This window comes from Botrytis deweyae (genome assembly GCF_014898535.1).
Source record: "Botrytis deweyae strain B1 chromosome Unknown BDEW_005, whole genome shotgun sequence".
Taxonomy (NCBI): Eukaryota; Fungi; Ascomycota; class Leotiomycetes; order Helotiales; family Sclerotiniaceae; genus Botrytis; species Botrytis deweyae.
This window is the reverse complement of record NW_024066212.1, coordinates 1,261,023-1,271,233: the sequence shown is the minus strand read 5'-3', so window position 1 is coordinate 1,271,233 and position 10,211 is coordinate 1,261,023. Positions and strand designations below refer to the sequence as shown.

The following is a 10,211-nucleotide window of genomic DNA, read 5'->3' as shown; positions in this document are numbered from 1 at the left end:
TTAGAAATAAACCAACAAAGCCTCACTCGCCGCAACCGTAAAGCTCGCCGTACCAGTACGTCCCACCTTCCCCGTCTCAAAAGTCTCAGTTCCGCCAATAACACAAGTACCGTTAGCGACAATCTGACCTCCAAACGATGGATTGGATCCTTGGTCCACCCTACTCAAAGCACTTCCTGCAGTCAATCTCTTCGCCTTTGTTCCTTTTCCTACTGTCAGTCCTCCAAGAACAAATGTCTCACTTCCTCTTGTCCCAGTTCCGGCGTAATAATCACTGTTGATCAATACTGCTTTGATTGGGGCCTTATCACTGTTGTAAAGTACGTAAATACCGTAATTAGAACTACCGGAATCGATCTGTTGGATATAAGAAGATCCGGCAAAAGCTGCAGCTGCAAGCCAAGCTCCATAGTAAGGGGCGCCAGCGTCATATCGGCCCCACCAACAGTAGTAACAAGCGCCAATGGTTCCGTGATGATAATATACAGTAGTGATATTCAAAACTGTAGCCTGAAGTGTGTAATCGAGGGTCCAAAGGGCAGCTCCAAAAGTTGGAGATACAGTTGCAGCACCTCCGCCGGAGACTTGGCGTAAATATTGTTAGTCTTTGCTTAAACGTTTACCCAATCTCATTGAGTCATACGAAAAGGAACACACACCGGAATTTGTCTCTCCCAAAACATATTCCTTTCCAACGGCATTCGCTGCCTTGCCATCTATTCCAATTGGTGCCAAATTACTAACAATCCCACTGTGGCTCATCAAATTCTGAAGAGTACCACCTGGATAATTATGATGTGCATAATCCTTCACATAAGTCCTCACAGTGGCATTCCCACTAGCGATGAGTTCAGCGGCTCCCCATGTAGGTGGTGAAGCATTAGAGTTTCCAGCTTGAATTATATTTGTGGATTGAAGCGCTGTTCCTACTTGGATGTCCCAATTATTTTGAGAGGCGGCATCAATAGCAGGGGTCCATGAGGGAGATGCAATGGGTTGACCATCACTAGTATAATCTGGATGAGGTAAATCAGATTTGTGTTCAATACAATGTTGATTGAAAATTGGATAGAATGGTAGACATAGACATACATTCTGGTTCATTACCAAGTTCAATGGCTTTGAGATTTCCCATACTACCCTTTGCGGATTTTGCTGCTGCAATTGTATTTGTAATATCATTATGACCACGATTCAGTCCTTTGATAATCTCAAGTCAGATGAACATTCATCGAAAACTTAGAGTTAAGAAGAAAAATGAAGTTTACCTAACACCACAGTCCCTGGATATGTAGACGCAAGTTTCATAAAATTAGGACCAAATGTCAATGAAGCTGGTGCATCGACAGGTGTACTAACACTGTAAACAACATATGCGTTTGTATTTGCATCATATGTTGCACGATCTCTGTTCATTTGCATTAGTTCCGGAGGCTCTTGGACTCATGAAAATAACCTACTGTGTAGTACCACCAATTCGAATAGGAGGCCATGTTCCACTCAGATCTTTGAAATTTGCTAGACATTGGTTTGTAGCTGTAACATTTGTAAAGTATGATGGGTATGCAAAGAACTCGAATCTGATAAAAGGTTAGTAAAATGGTTATGGCATCAATAGTAGGATTTGAGAAATCATGAGACAAAAACATACGATAAACCAACAGGAGCAGGAGCAAGTTTTGCTGCACTGGCTGCTGCTGTCGATGGTATAGTATAGTTTACTGTGGCAGCTTGCGCAAAGGCAGGTAGTAACAACCAGGAGATTTCCTTCAACAATGTCATCTTCAACAAATAGCGAGATCTATTGAAGGTATTCCCAACTCGATTTCATCTGAATTTTCAGTGCCGGAAATCAGGGTTCTAAGCACATACTTATGTTACCCTCTCATCCGCCACCACCAACTCACGATGTACCTGCATTCTTACTTTGACCCCAGTATTGAAGCATGGCAGTGAGCATCTCGAAGATGTCGGCTTCAATTACCCCGGATTTTCTTAGGTCGCCTATCAGCAGGGTATCAATATCCTCACATATGAATACTCCAACCGTGCAAATAAAGTTGACGGTGAGTACCGAATGATGTAGATCATCAACTTTTCTTCATAGATCAAAGTGCGGGGTGTTCGGGGATAAGTTCGGATCCCTTGTATTTATCCGGACAAGTGATAAACCGATTGCGTATTTTAGGCTCTTCCCGCAATTAATCCTCGAATAAAGTAATCGAACCCCTCATATAGAAGACGGATGAAGATAACCATACAAAAGTGCTAACAGAAAGCCGGACGTGCTTGGGAACACGTTGTGTGTTAGTATTGCCCACGTCTTGAGTACATGTTAGCATCGCAATCTCGATTTCTATCACTTGACCAGCGAGCAAACTTCGCAACTTTGGTGAGACGATGAAGAGCTTGGTTTCTTCAAATCATAGCTAAATCTATATTTGGGAATCTTGGAGGTTATTCTCAAACCTGCATCCACGAAATGTACTTCAGCTTAGTGCTGTTTGTTCTTTCTTGTGGTGAAACCAGAAGAGCTTCCACGGCCCCCTCCCCTCCCCTCTCCCCACGTCCCCTCCAAACCGGAGGAGGGCAACCTCGTTTCAGAATCATACCCACTTCCAAGTTACCAATGATCCAGCCAAAATCTATAAATTACTTATTTGTCACATGATTGAAATTCCCGAATCATTTTGTGGTGAGGGACCCTGTGGTATGTGTGTATTGAATGAAAGAAATCTGTAATATTTACATGTAAACTCCACCCGTCCAGTTTTATACCGATCCAATCTACTTTTGGTCTATGACCTGTATATCTAATTATTGATCCCATGCCCGCTATGCTATGCTCATTAAACCTTGGGCCCATTAATGTCCCGCGGTCGGCTTTTTAAAAGAATGAATGTACACCTTATCGCTAACCCATCATTGTGTCTAAAAATTGAATTGAATTTACTCAGTGGGCATCCTCATCCTTCCCAGGCCACATAATCTTCTTCTTTGAGAAAGCTTTGATGTGAGCAAATACAATCAGCATCCATAACAGGAATAGCACAATCCCCATTGCAGTTCCGACACCCAGTATTGGAGGGCTGTTTAATCTTTCTCCGATCTTTATAGTCGCAATAGTAAATCCCACGTTTGGAAATACATAAGCATACCAGTTCAGATGGAAGTCGTTTCTTGAAAATGCTTCAATTGCTGCGAAGGTCGCGATGGCGAAGAACCAAAATGCGAGAGCCCAGAGGAAGATTGCTGACAAAAGTGCACCGAGTTGTAACATATCAGGAATTGCAGCTGGATTGGAAATCCCTGGAAGGTTGTAGTATTCGGTGAAGACCTTTGTGGTTGTCGCATCTTGGGCCATACCAATGAGTGCAAGGGCCGTGAAGGATGGAGGTCCAACTGCAATAAACATAGCAGGTCGAGATGCATCGGCAGGAAGTCCAGAGGTGAGAAGTCTACCGAAGTAAATTCCATACATCATAATAGCCAACATCATTCCAAGACCTTGGAATGTGAGACCAGCCACCAACATTTGTGCTGCAGATTCTACAGGCTGCGTTTTGGCGATGGCGGATGCGAGAGTACCGACCAACATGGCAGGGAAGATTGGAAGAACCCAGCCTGGTAGAACATTGGTGATGACAAGCTTCTTGACAGTGAAAAGGATATGATAGTAAACGATGGCGAGGAGTGTGGCTCCAATTGTATATAACCAGAAAGCTAATCGAAGGGCACCGATGAGCCAAGGGCCAGTATTTGGGATACCATATGCAGTGGAGTTCGTCATCATTGTTGCCATGGTGAGAAACCCTGTAGCGAAAAAGAATCCTTCGTGTGGGTTCGCAAGTGAATGTGTGAACGTGCCGGGGTACATTGTAAAACGAGCGATCAGGAGCCCGATGATGGCTAAAAAGACCATGATGTTGATAACAAACATAGCTTTTCCTAGTGTAAGAATTGCGTCCGATTCGATAGGAAGGACAGAGAGAGTAAAAGCTACTCCTCCTGTAGACATTGTAGATGCGAACCAGGCTTTCAAAAGTTAGTAATGCAGAATACGTAGGGAGTCCTGGAGCTTCAAGTACCATAGGTGAAATGTCTTAAGCGCTCAGAGAAGGTGAGGTTCTGGATAGGTTCTTCCTTCTCTGGAAGTTCCTTAAGGCCAATTTCGACATCAACTTCTTCAAAATCTCTTCCAAGAATATTTTCATTTGGAGCGTTGGGAGAAACCATTTTGGCTATATTGAACTGAGCCAGCAGTCTAAATTTGTGGTTTTTACAGAGGATAAGAAGAAGAGAGTTGGGATGAGCAAACGAGGAGAGAATGAGAGACCGTTAGGTAAACACAGATACATGCAACTACTTCCGTTGTCGAGAAAAGCAGCTCGTATTATATTAGTGTTCTAATGAAGTTAGGGAAATCGACTCTGGGGAAGCATTTGACAGATGTGGGATGACGACCTCATTTTGAAGGATCTCGAGTTCACGGATACAGGAGGCGACAATCTCCATGTAGTGGAGCCCCCTTTGTCTCGTAATTACTACCAAGAACCCAAGCTGTCGAAGATATAACTAAAACGACACCAAATGGAGCATTCGATGGCCAAGTTTGCCGTAACACAAAGGAAACAACGAAAATATGCCCGAAACTGAAAAAAAGTGGATGTCCAAGAGATAAGAACTTCAGATGAAGAGCCTCAATGAGTATCTCAGGGCGACACTCTTCCACCAAGAAGACGATCTTTAAACTCCCGGTACTTTAAAATCGTCGGAGCCAAGTAAAGTTTAACTACTGAGCCTTGGCTTCAAGGGACGTCGCGGGTGGCTTCAGGCTAGGCAAGCACCCTGGACCAGCTGCATATGCAGTATTATCAGGAACTTAATGCTCCGTAATGTCCCGACCACGCCAATGCCACTGCCAACTGTTCTACATCTGTTTAACTTTGCAAAGGAAGTATAAGTATCCTGTGAAAGATCGTGATGAAGAACGGTGAACGCGTCGACGGCGACTTGGCAGGGACATCCGGTCAGGGAAGCCCCCTTTCGCATGAACTATGAAGACCTCGATCCTATTTCACGAATCTAGAAGCCAAAGATCCAAATTGTGAACAGCAGTTAGATTGCCAAGAGATCTTCGCACAATATGAGGAAAGTTCGAGTAAAAATAGTACTGTGCCTATACCCCGGTAGTGATTTAGCATGCCGCGATAGTTCGCGCTAACAAACTACCGTGACTGTGTCTAATTGGACATGAGTAGCCCCTATGAACATTGGGCCAAGATGATATGGACCCTTGGTGAACTGGATTGATGAGATTGAGACCAAAGACGGTGAGATTTATGAAATTGATGAAATTGATGACGAAGCTCCAACATGAGTGCGCCTTGTCAGGCTATCAAGATGAAGAGTTGCTGTCTTGGCCATCATTTCAATTCAATACGATCGTCGACGATCCATCTATCAACGTGTGATATCGCAGCACAGCCACGAATGGTATCAAGTCGATCATGGAACGTGTGGAATAACTATAAGATGCTAAAGATTTAGCAAGGAAGAAATTTCAATCCCATGAAAAATGAATAGATGGAATCAAGACCCAAAAAAGGAATAAATGGTGGTTTGATGTTTTTTGGGGGGTGTTTTGGTGTTTTGATGTTTTGAATCGCACATTGGTTTGAGTCGTGCAATTTTGAGGGATGCGCTAAGCTTAATGTAGATAGATGCGCGCTAACACGTGATTTGTCAATCTTCAACACAATCTCAAGCCTTTCCTCAGTTTCGTTTCGTTTCAACATTTGCTCGCATTGATTTCGACACTGGTCCTGCTTGCTAACTTTATTAATAGAATATTCTCTTCGAAGGACGTTTGCGATGTTATCACGTGATATGGGTTCTATACCATCCGAACCTTCCAAGATCTCTTTTCTCTCGTGTCAACATTTGTCCGGTCCATCATTTTTGAAAAGCTTCAAAAACACCTCTAGTCGTCTCGATTCTAATTGTCCATGTTGCTATAACTCAATCTCAAGTGGATTATAATTAACCTTGGACCTTCGACGCGTTATCCGGGAAATTGAATGCCGACATGATGAGATCAACGATGCAGCGGTATAATAGCCACAACCCAATCTGGGATGCGGGGAAATGATGATTCTGTATCACCGTGGCTTTACATTTTATCAGGTACCAATGTGCCCTTGAATCTTATTATACATTCGGAATTTGAGAAGAAAGATTACTCCGAGTCTGAGTTAGATGCAACAGCGCAATAAGATCCATCAAGCATTGATATAGTTTTCATTTTGTGTTTCTTTAGATCAAGTGCGGAGTAACGGAGTATTGTTTTGAGAATTGTTTCGACAGCTCTCTGCACAGCTGCCTCTGTCACTCCCCGAGCTCCCCGGTGATCGTATTAATTGATGTAATATCGAAGTGCCTATTTTCTCATCATGAGATCTTCCAACTTTGCGGATAAAAGAATGTTACTTGAAATTGGGGGTTGCATCTCGTACAAGTGGATTCACCCATGTTTGTACATACCTGGTGGGGTTGCTTTTGGGCAATGAATGTGGTGGCATACCCACAGCGGCAATCGAATAATCACAATTCATATCATTGGGGCGCCAAAAGAGATTTTGGATCACTAGAGCAAAAGGGATCTCAATGCAGATACTGCTGCCGGTGATCATGCCGGAGTACAAGCTTTATTCAATTGGGGAACTAGCAGATAGTCTCAAGATCCAACCTTGGATTCGGCACCTTCTCCGAATTTGGAGAATAAAATGGTGTATATATATGAGGTGGTCTTAATCCAGGTCCGAATTTCAGTATCTAGTCACCAATACACTACATACTTTGGGCGCGAATAGTCAAAATGTTGTTCGGTGTATTTTTGCTACTTCCCTTTTGGAGCAGTTACGTACTGGCTTCTCTTCAGATCGTAAGTATCGCTCCTAGGTGGTTTCGACGCAATAGCTTACAAATGTTCAGATATCAGGTGCAACGTGGACAGCTTCTGGTCTTAACCAGCATATCCAAGCCCATGGAGGTGGAATAATCCAAGTCGGATCGACCTAGTCAGTAACTAGGTTTCCAGTATTGATTCCAAACTAATTAGTATCGATCGTAGCTATTGGGCCGGAGAGAACAAATTAAATGGAAGTGCTTTCCAATCAATCAACTGCTACTCAAGCACAGATCTTGTGAATTGGAAATTCAATTCCTATCTTCTTACAGTGCAATCATCTGGAGATCTGGGGCCCAATCGAGTTGTCGAGCGTCCACACATAATGTACAATGCTGCAACTGCTAAATATGTTATGTGGATGCATATCGATGATTCGAGTTATGGCGAAGCAAGGGCTGGCGTTGCAACCAGCAGCAGTGTTTGTGGAACTTATACATACTTGTGAGTTGATGAATTTGACAGTGGCGGAAAATGATGACCTTCAAGGTGAACTCGATTGAAAACGAGACTGATGAGGAATGCAATAGAGGAGCAAGTCAACCATTGGGCTACCAAAGCAGAGATCTCAATGTTTTTAAAGGTATGTGGATATGATCTTTCCCGCCCTTTCTATGATTAACGAGAAGCTAGATACCGATGGGACAGGGTACCTATTGACTGAAGATGTAACATCCTTTCCCACCTGTTATCTCCCATTCAAAACCAGCTCTGACTATCTTGTAGCGTGTAAACGGTCTACGAATTGACAAGCTCTCAGCCGATTATACATCAGTCGTCTCGGCTGTTTATACATTTGCCGATTACGAAGCTCCTGCCATATATAAAAGTGGCAGCACTTATTTTATGTTTGCCAGTCACTTATCTGGTTGGAGTATGCATGCCTTTATTCTTTTCACCGTCTCCCTGAGGATGATTGTTCCAATCTCGATATAAGATACAATCTCTCCAAATGATCAATAACTGAGCTCGTGCCCATTAGACCCGAACGACAATGTTTACGCCACAGCGACAAATCTGTCGGGGCCTTGGTCTGCCTGGGCCAATTTTGCAACAGTCGGATCAAACACCTATAGCAGTCAGACCGCTGCTGTGGTCAGTATTAATGGGGTTGTCATGTAATTATATCTTTCATTCATCCTTGACCTTGAAAATTGGACCTTCACTACTAGAAAACTCTGTGCTAAGTAAATACAGGTATATGGGAGATCGATGGCATTCATCCAACCTCATGACTTCTACTTACGTCTGGTTACCTATAACAATATCCGGAACGAAGGCAACTATGGCAAGTAATAAGGTACCGACAAAAATACCAGAAGCTAACGTAAACAGAGTAACCAAGTGAATTGGAGCATCAACCCAACAGCAGGAACATGGACTGCCGGTCCTACTGAGACAACTCCAGAGGCTGAGGCTAGCACAAATACTCTCGCTAATGGTGCTATTACCCTCACATGTTCCGGATGTTCAGGTGGCGTCCAAGTAGGATATATTGGCGGGCCCAGTCCTGGAGGCACTTTGACTATGAATGGAGTGAGTAGTTCTGTAGCAACCACCACCTCGATTCGAATTCATCATACGAACGGTGATCCGGTACAACGCTATGCAAATGTTGTGGTCAATGGAGTCAGCAATATTCTTGCTTTCTTACCGACAACGGATGGCAATACACCGGGCACAAGCGTCTTAACTACGGCTTTAAAGAGCGGGACTACAAACGTCATTCAATTTCAGTCGTACAATTCTGGATGGGGTAAGTTTATGATATTCATTATTCATTATTCGTTGTTCATTGATAAGACGCCCATGTATCCGGTACTAACATCCCATGCAGCACCGAACATTGATCGCATAATGGTTCCCGTCTCTTGAAACCCGCAAACCCTCTTTTCGCATGCAGAGGCGACTATGATTCCCTTACACCACCAATGCTACTTTTCTTCTTCTCCAATCTCAGAAACGTATAGCTCTCACTCAACAAATCAATAGGATCAGCATCCCCCTTCTTAAAACTTTGCATGACCCGTCCAGGCAGTGAATACTTCCTCCTCAAAACCTTCCTATCCCCCCAAACCTCCCACCGTCCCCTAATCATACTCCTTGAAATAAGACTCACTACACTCGTTGGCGGCATTGGAGCATTCGTACAAATCTCCCTCAACATCCTTTCCAACCCCCTAAAAATCCCGGGATCCACAATCCTCAGATGCGCCAATTGTTTCCTTGTTTCCTTGATCGCACTCTCAGTCGCATATTCATACTGACATCCCATCATTCTAAATCTTAAATACTTCGCCAGTACCGTCGCACACAGTAATGATAAATCTCCATTCATATGTGCAACTACTTTCCCAGTGCGATAATGACACGGTATCTCAATCGTAGTAATTGCCTTCTTCCGCAGCGCAAACGTTCCAATCTGTATCTCCAGACGTGAAAATTCGCCCCATCCTTCATCCGCAGCCTCGAGATCGTCAGCAATACTGCTAGGGGATACATATACCCATATATAACCCGTCGCACACGCACAGAGAGAATATGTCGCGCCGTCACTCAAATTTTCTTTCTGGAAAAAGGCAGCCGAGCCGTGAGCTTTTATATCCGCAAAATTGGCGGTAAGTTCGGTGCCGAATTTCGAAAGGATGTTCTCGTCTGTGAGGGTCAGATCCGGCATGCTGATACTCGATTCGTTGCTGGGTGTGATGTAGAACATTGGTTGTGTCATGAAGCCCGAATCTATAGTTCGCGCATTGTGTACACGACTGATTTTTAAATTAGGCGCTGAAACTATACAAAAGCTGTCAGTGAGTTCTCGAATCTCGAAAAACGAGAAATACAACTTACATTCTGTAGAAACGAGAGCTTCCTGTATCATATCGGGTAATTGAGCGAATACTCGCTCGTTGTGCGAAGTGACATTGATGATCGACGGCGCTTTATTGCGACTGGTGACCAGGATTTCTTCCTCGTTGCTGATACTCATATTTGCGATTATCGAATTCGACTACTGGTGCAACTTCATCTGATATGGTCCTGCGGCAAGAGTGATGGATATCTCGGGTGCATGATGCGAACAATATATACCTCATTACACCTCATTCTTCGCGAGCTATCCTCTATATATATCCCTGAGCTTACCTACATACATCACACATCATTCATTCCTCGCGTAGCTTTTATCGATCGTGCGAATTTCCAAATCCCATCCTTCAATTAATTTGACATTGCACTTCATCTCGTA

The 10,211-nt window shown here is 43.6% G+C and overlaps 4 protein-coding genes across 4 annotated transcripts; 1 reads left to right on the top strand and 3 right to left on the bottom strand.

Annotated features, from left to right (window-relative positions):
• On the bottom strand, positions 1-1,782 carry EAE98_003033 (uncharacterized protein; the record flags this gene model as incomplete). Its single annotated transcript, XM_038950653.1, has 6 exons — positions 1-584; positions 660-1,016; positions 1,093-1,200; positions 1,269-1,408; positions 1,461-1,580; positions 1,652-1,782. The coding sequence occupies 6 exons, from the start codon at positions 1,780-1,782 to the stop codon at positions 1-3; spliced, it is 1,440 nt and encodes a 479-aa protein (XP_038813182.1).
• Positions 1,783-2,953: 1,171 nt separating this feature from the next.
• EAE98_003032 (uncharacterized protein) lies at positions 2,954-4,236 on the bottom strand (the record flags this gene model as incomplete). The annotated part of the gene is made up of 2 exons (XM_038950652.1): positions 2,954-4,035; positions 4,089-4,236. 2 exons carry the CDS (start codon positions 4,234-4,236, stop codon positions 2,954-2,956), a joined length of 1,230 nt encoding a protein of 409 aa, XP_038813181.1.
• A 2,641-nt stretch (positions 4,237-6,877) lies between these two features.
• On the top strand, positions 6,878-8,842 carry EAE98_003031 (uncharacterized protein; the record flags this gene model as incomplete). Its single annotated transcript, XM_038950651.1, has 10 exons — positions 6,878-6,943; positions 6,994-7,079; positions 7,133-7,411; positions 7,498-7,550; positions 7,601-7,635; positions 7,694-7,841; positions 7,950-8,085; positions 8,165-8,255; positions 8,303-8,723; positions 8,805-8,842. The coding sequence occupies 10 exons, from the start codon at positions 6,878-6,880 to the stop codon at positions 8,840-8,842; spliced, it is 1,353 nt and encodes a 450-aa protein (XP_038813180.1).
• Positions 8,843-8,857: 15 nt separating this feature from the next.
• Positions 8,858-9,953, bottom strand: EAE98_003030 (uncharacterized protein; the record flags this gene model as incomplete). The annotated part of the gene is made up of 2 exons (XM_038950650.1): positions 8,858-9,757; positions 9,815-9,953. 2 exons carry the CDS (start codon positions 9,951-9,953, stop codon positions 8,877-8,879), a joined length of 1,020 nt encoding a protein of 339 aa, XP_038813179.1. The 3' UTR covers positions 8,858-8,876.
• Between the last annotated feature and the right edge of the window lie 258 nt (positions 9,954-10,211).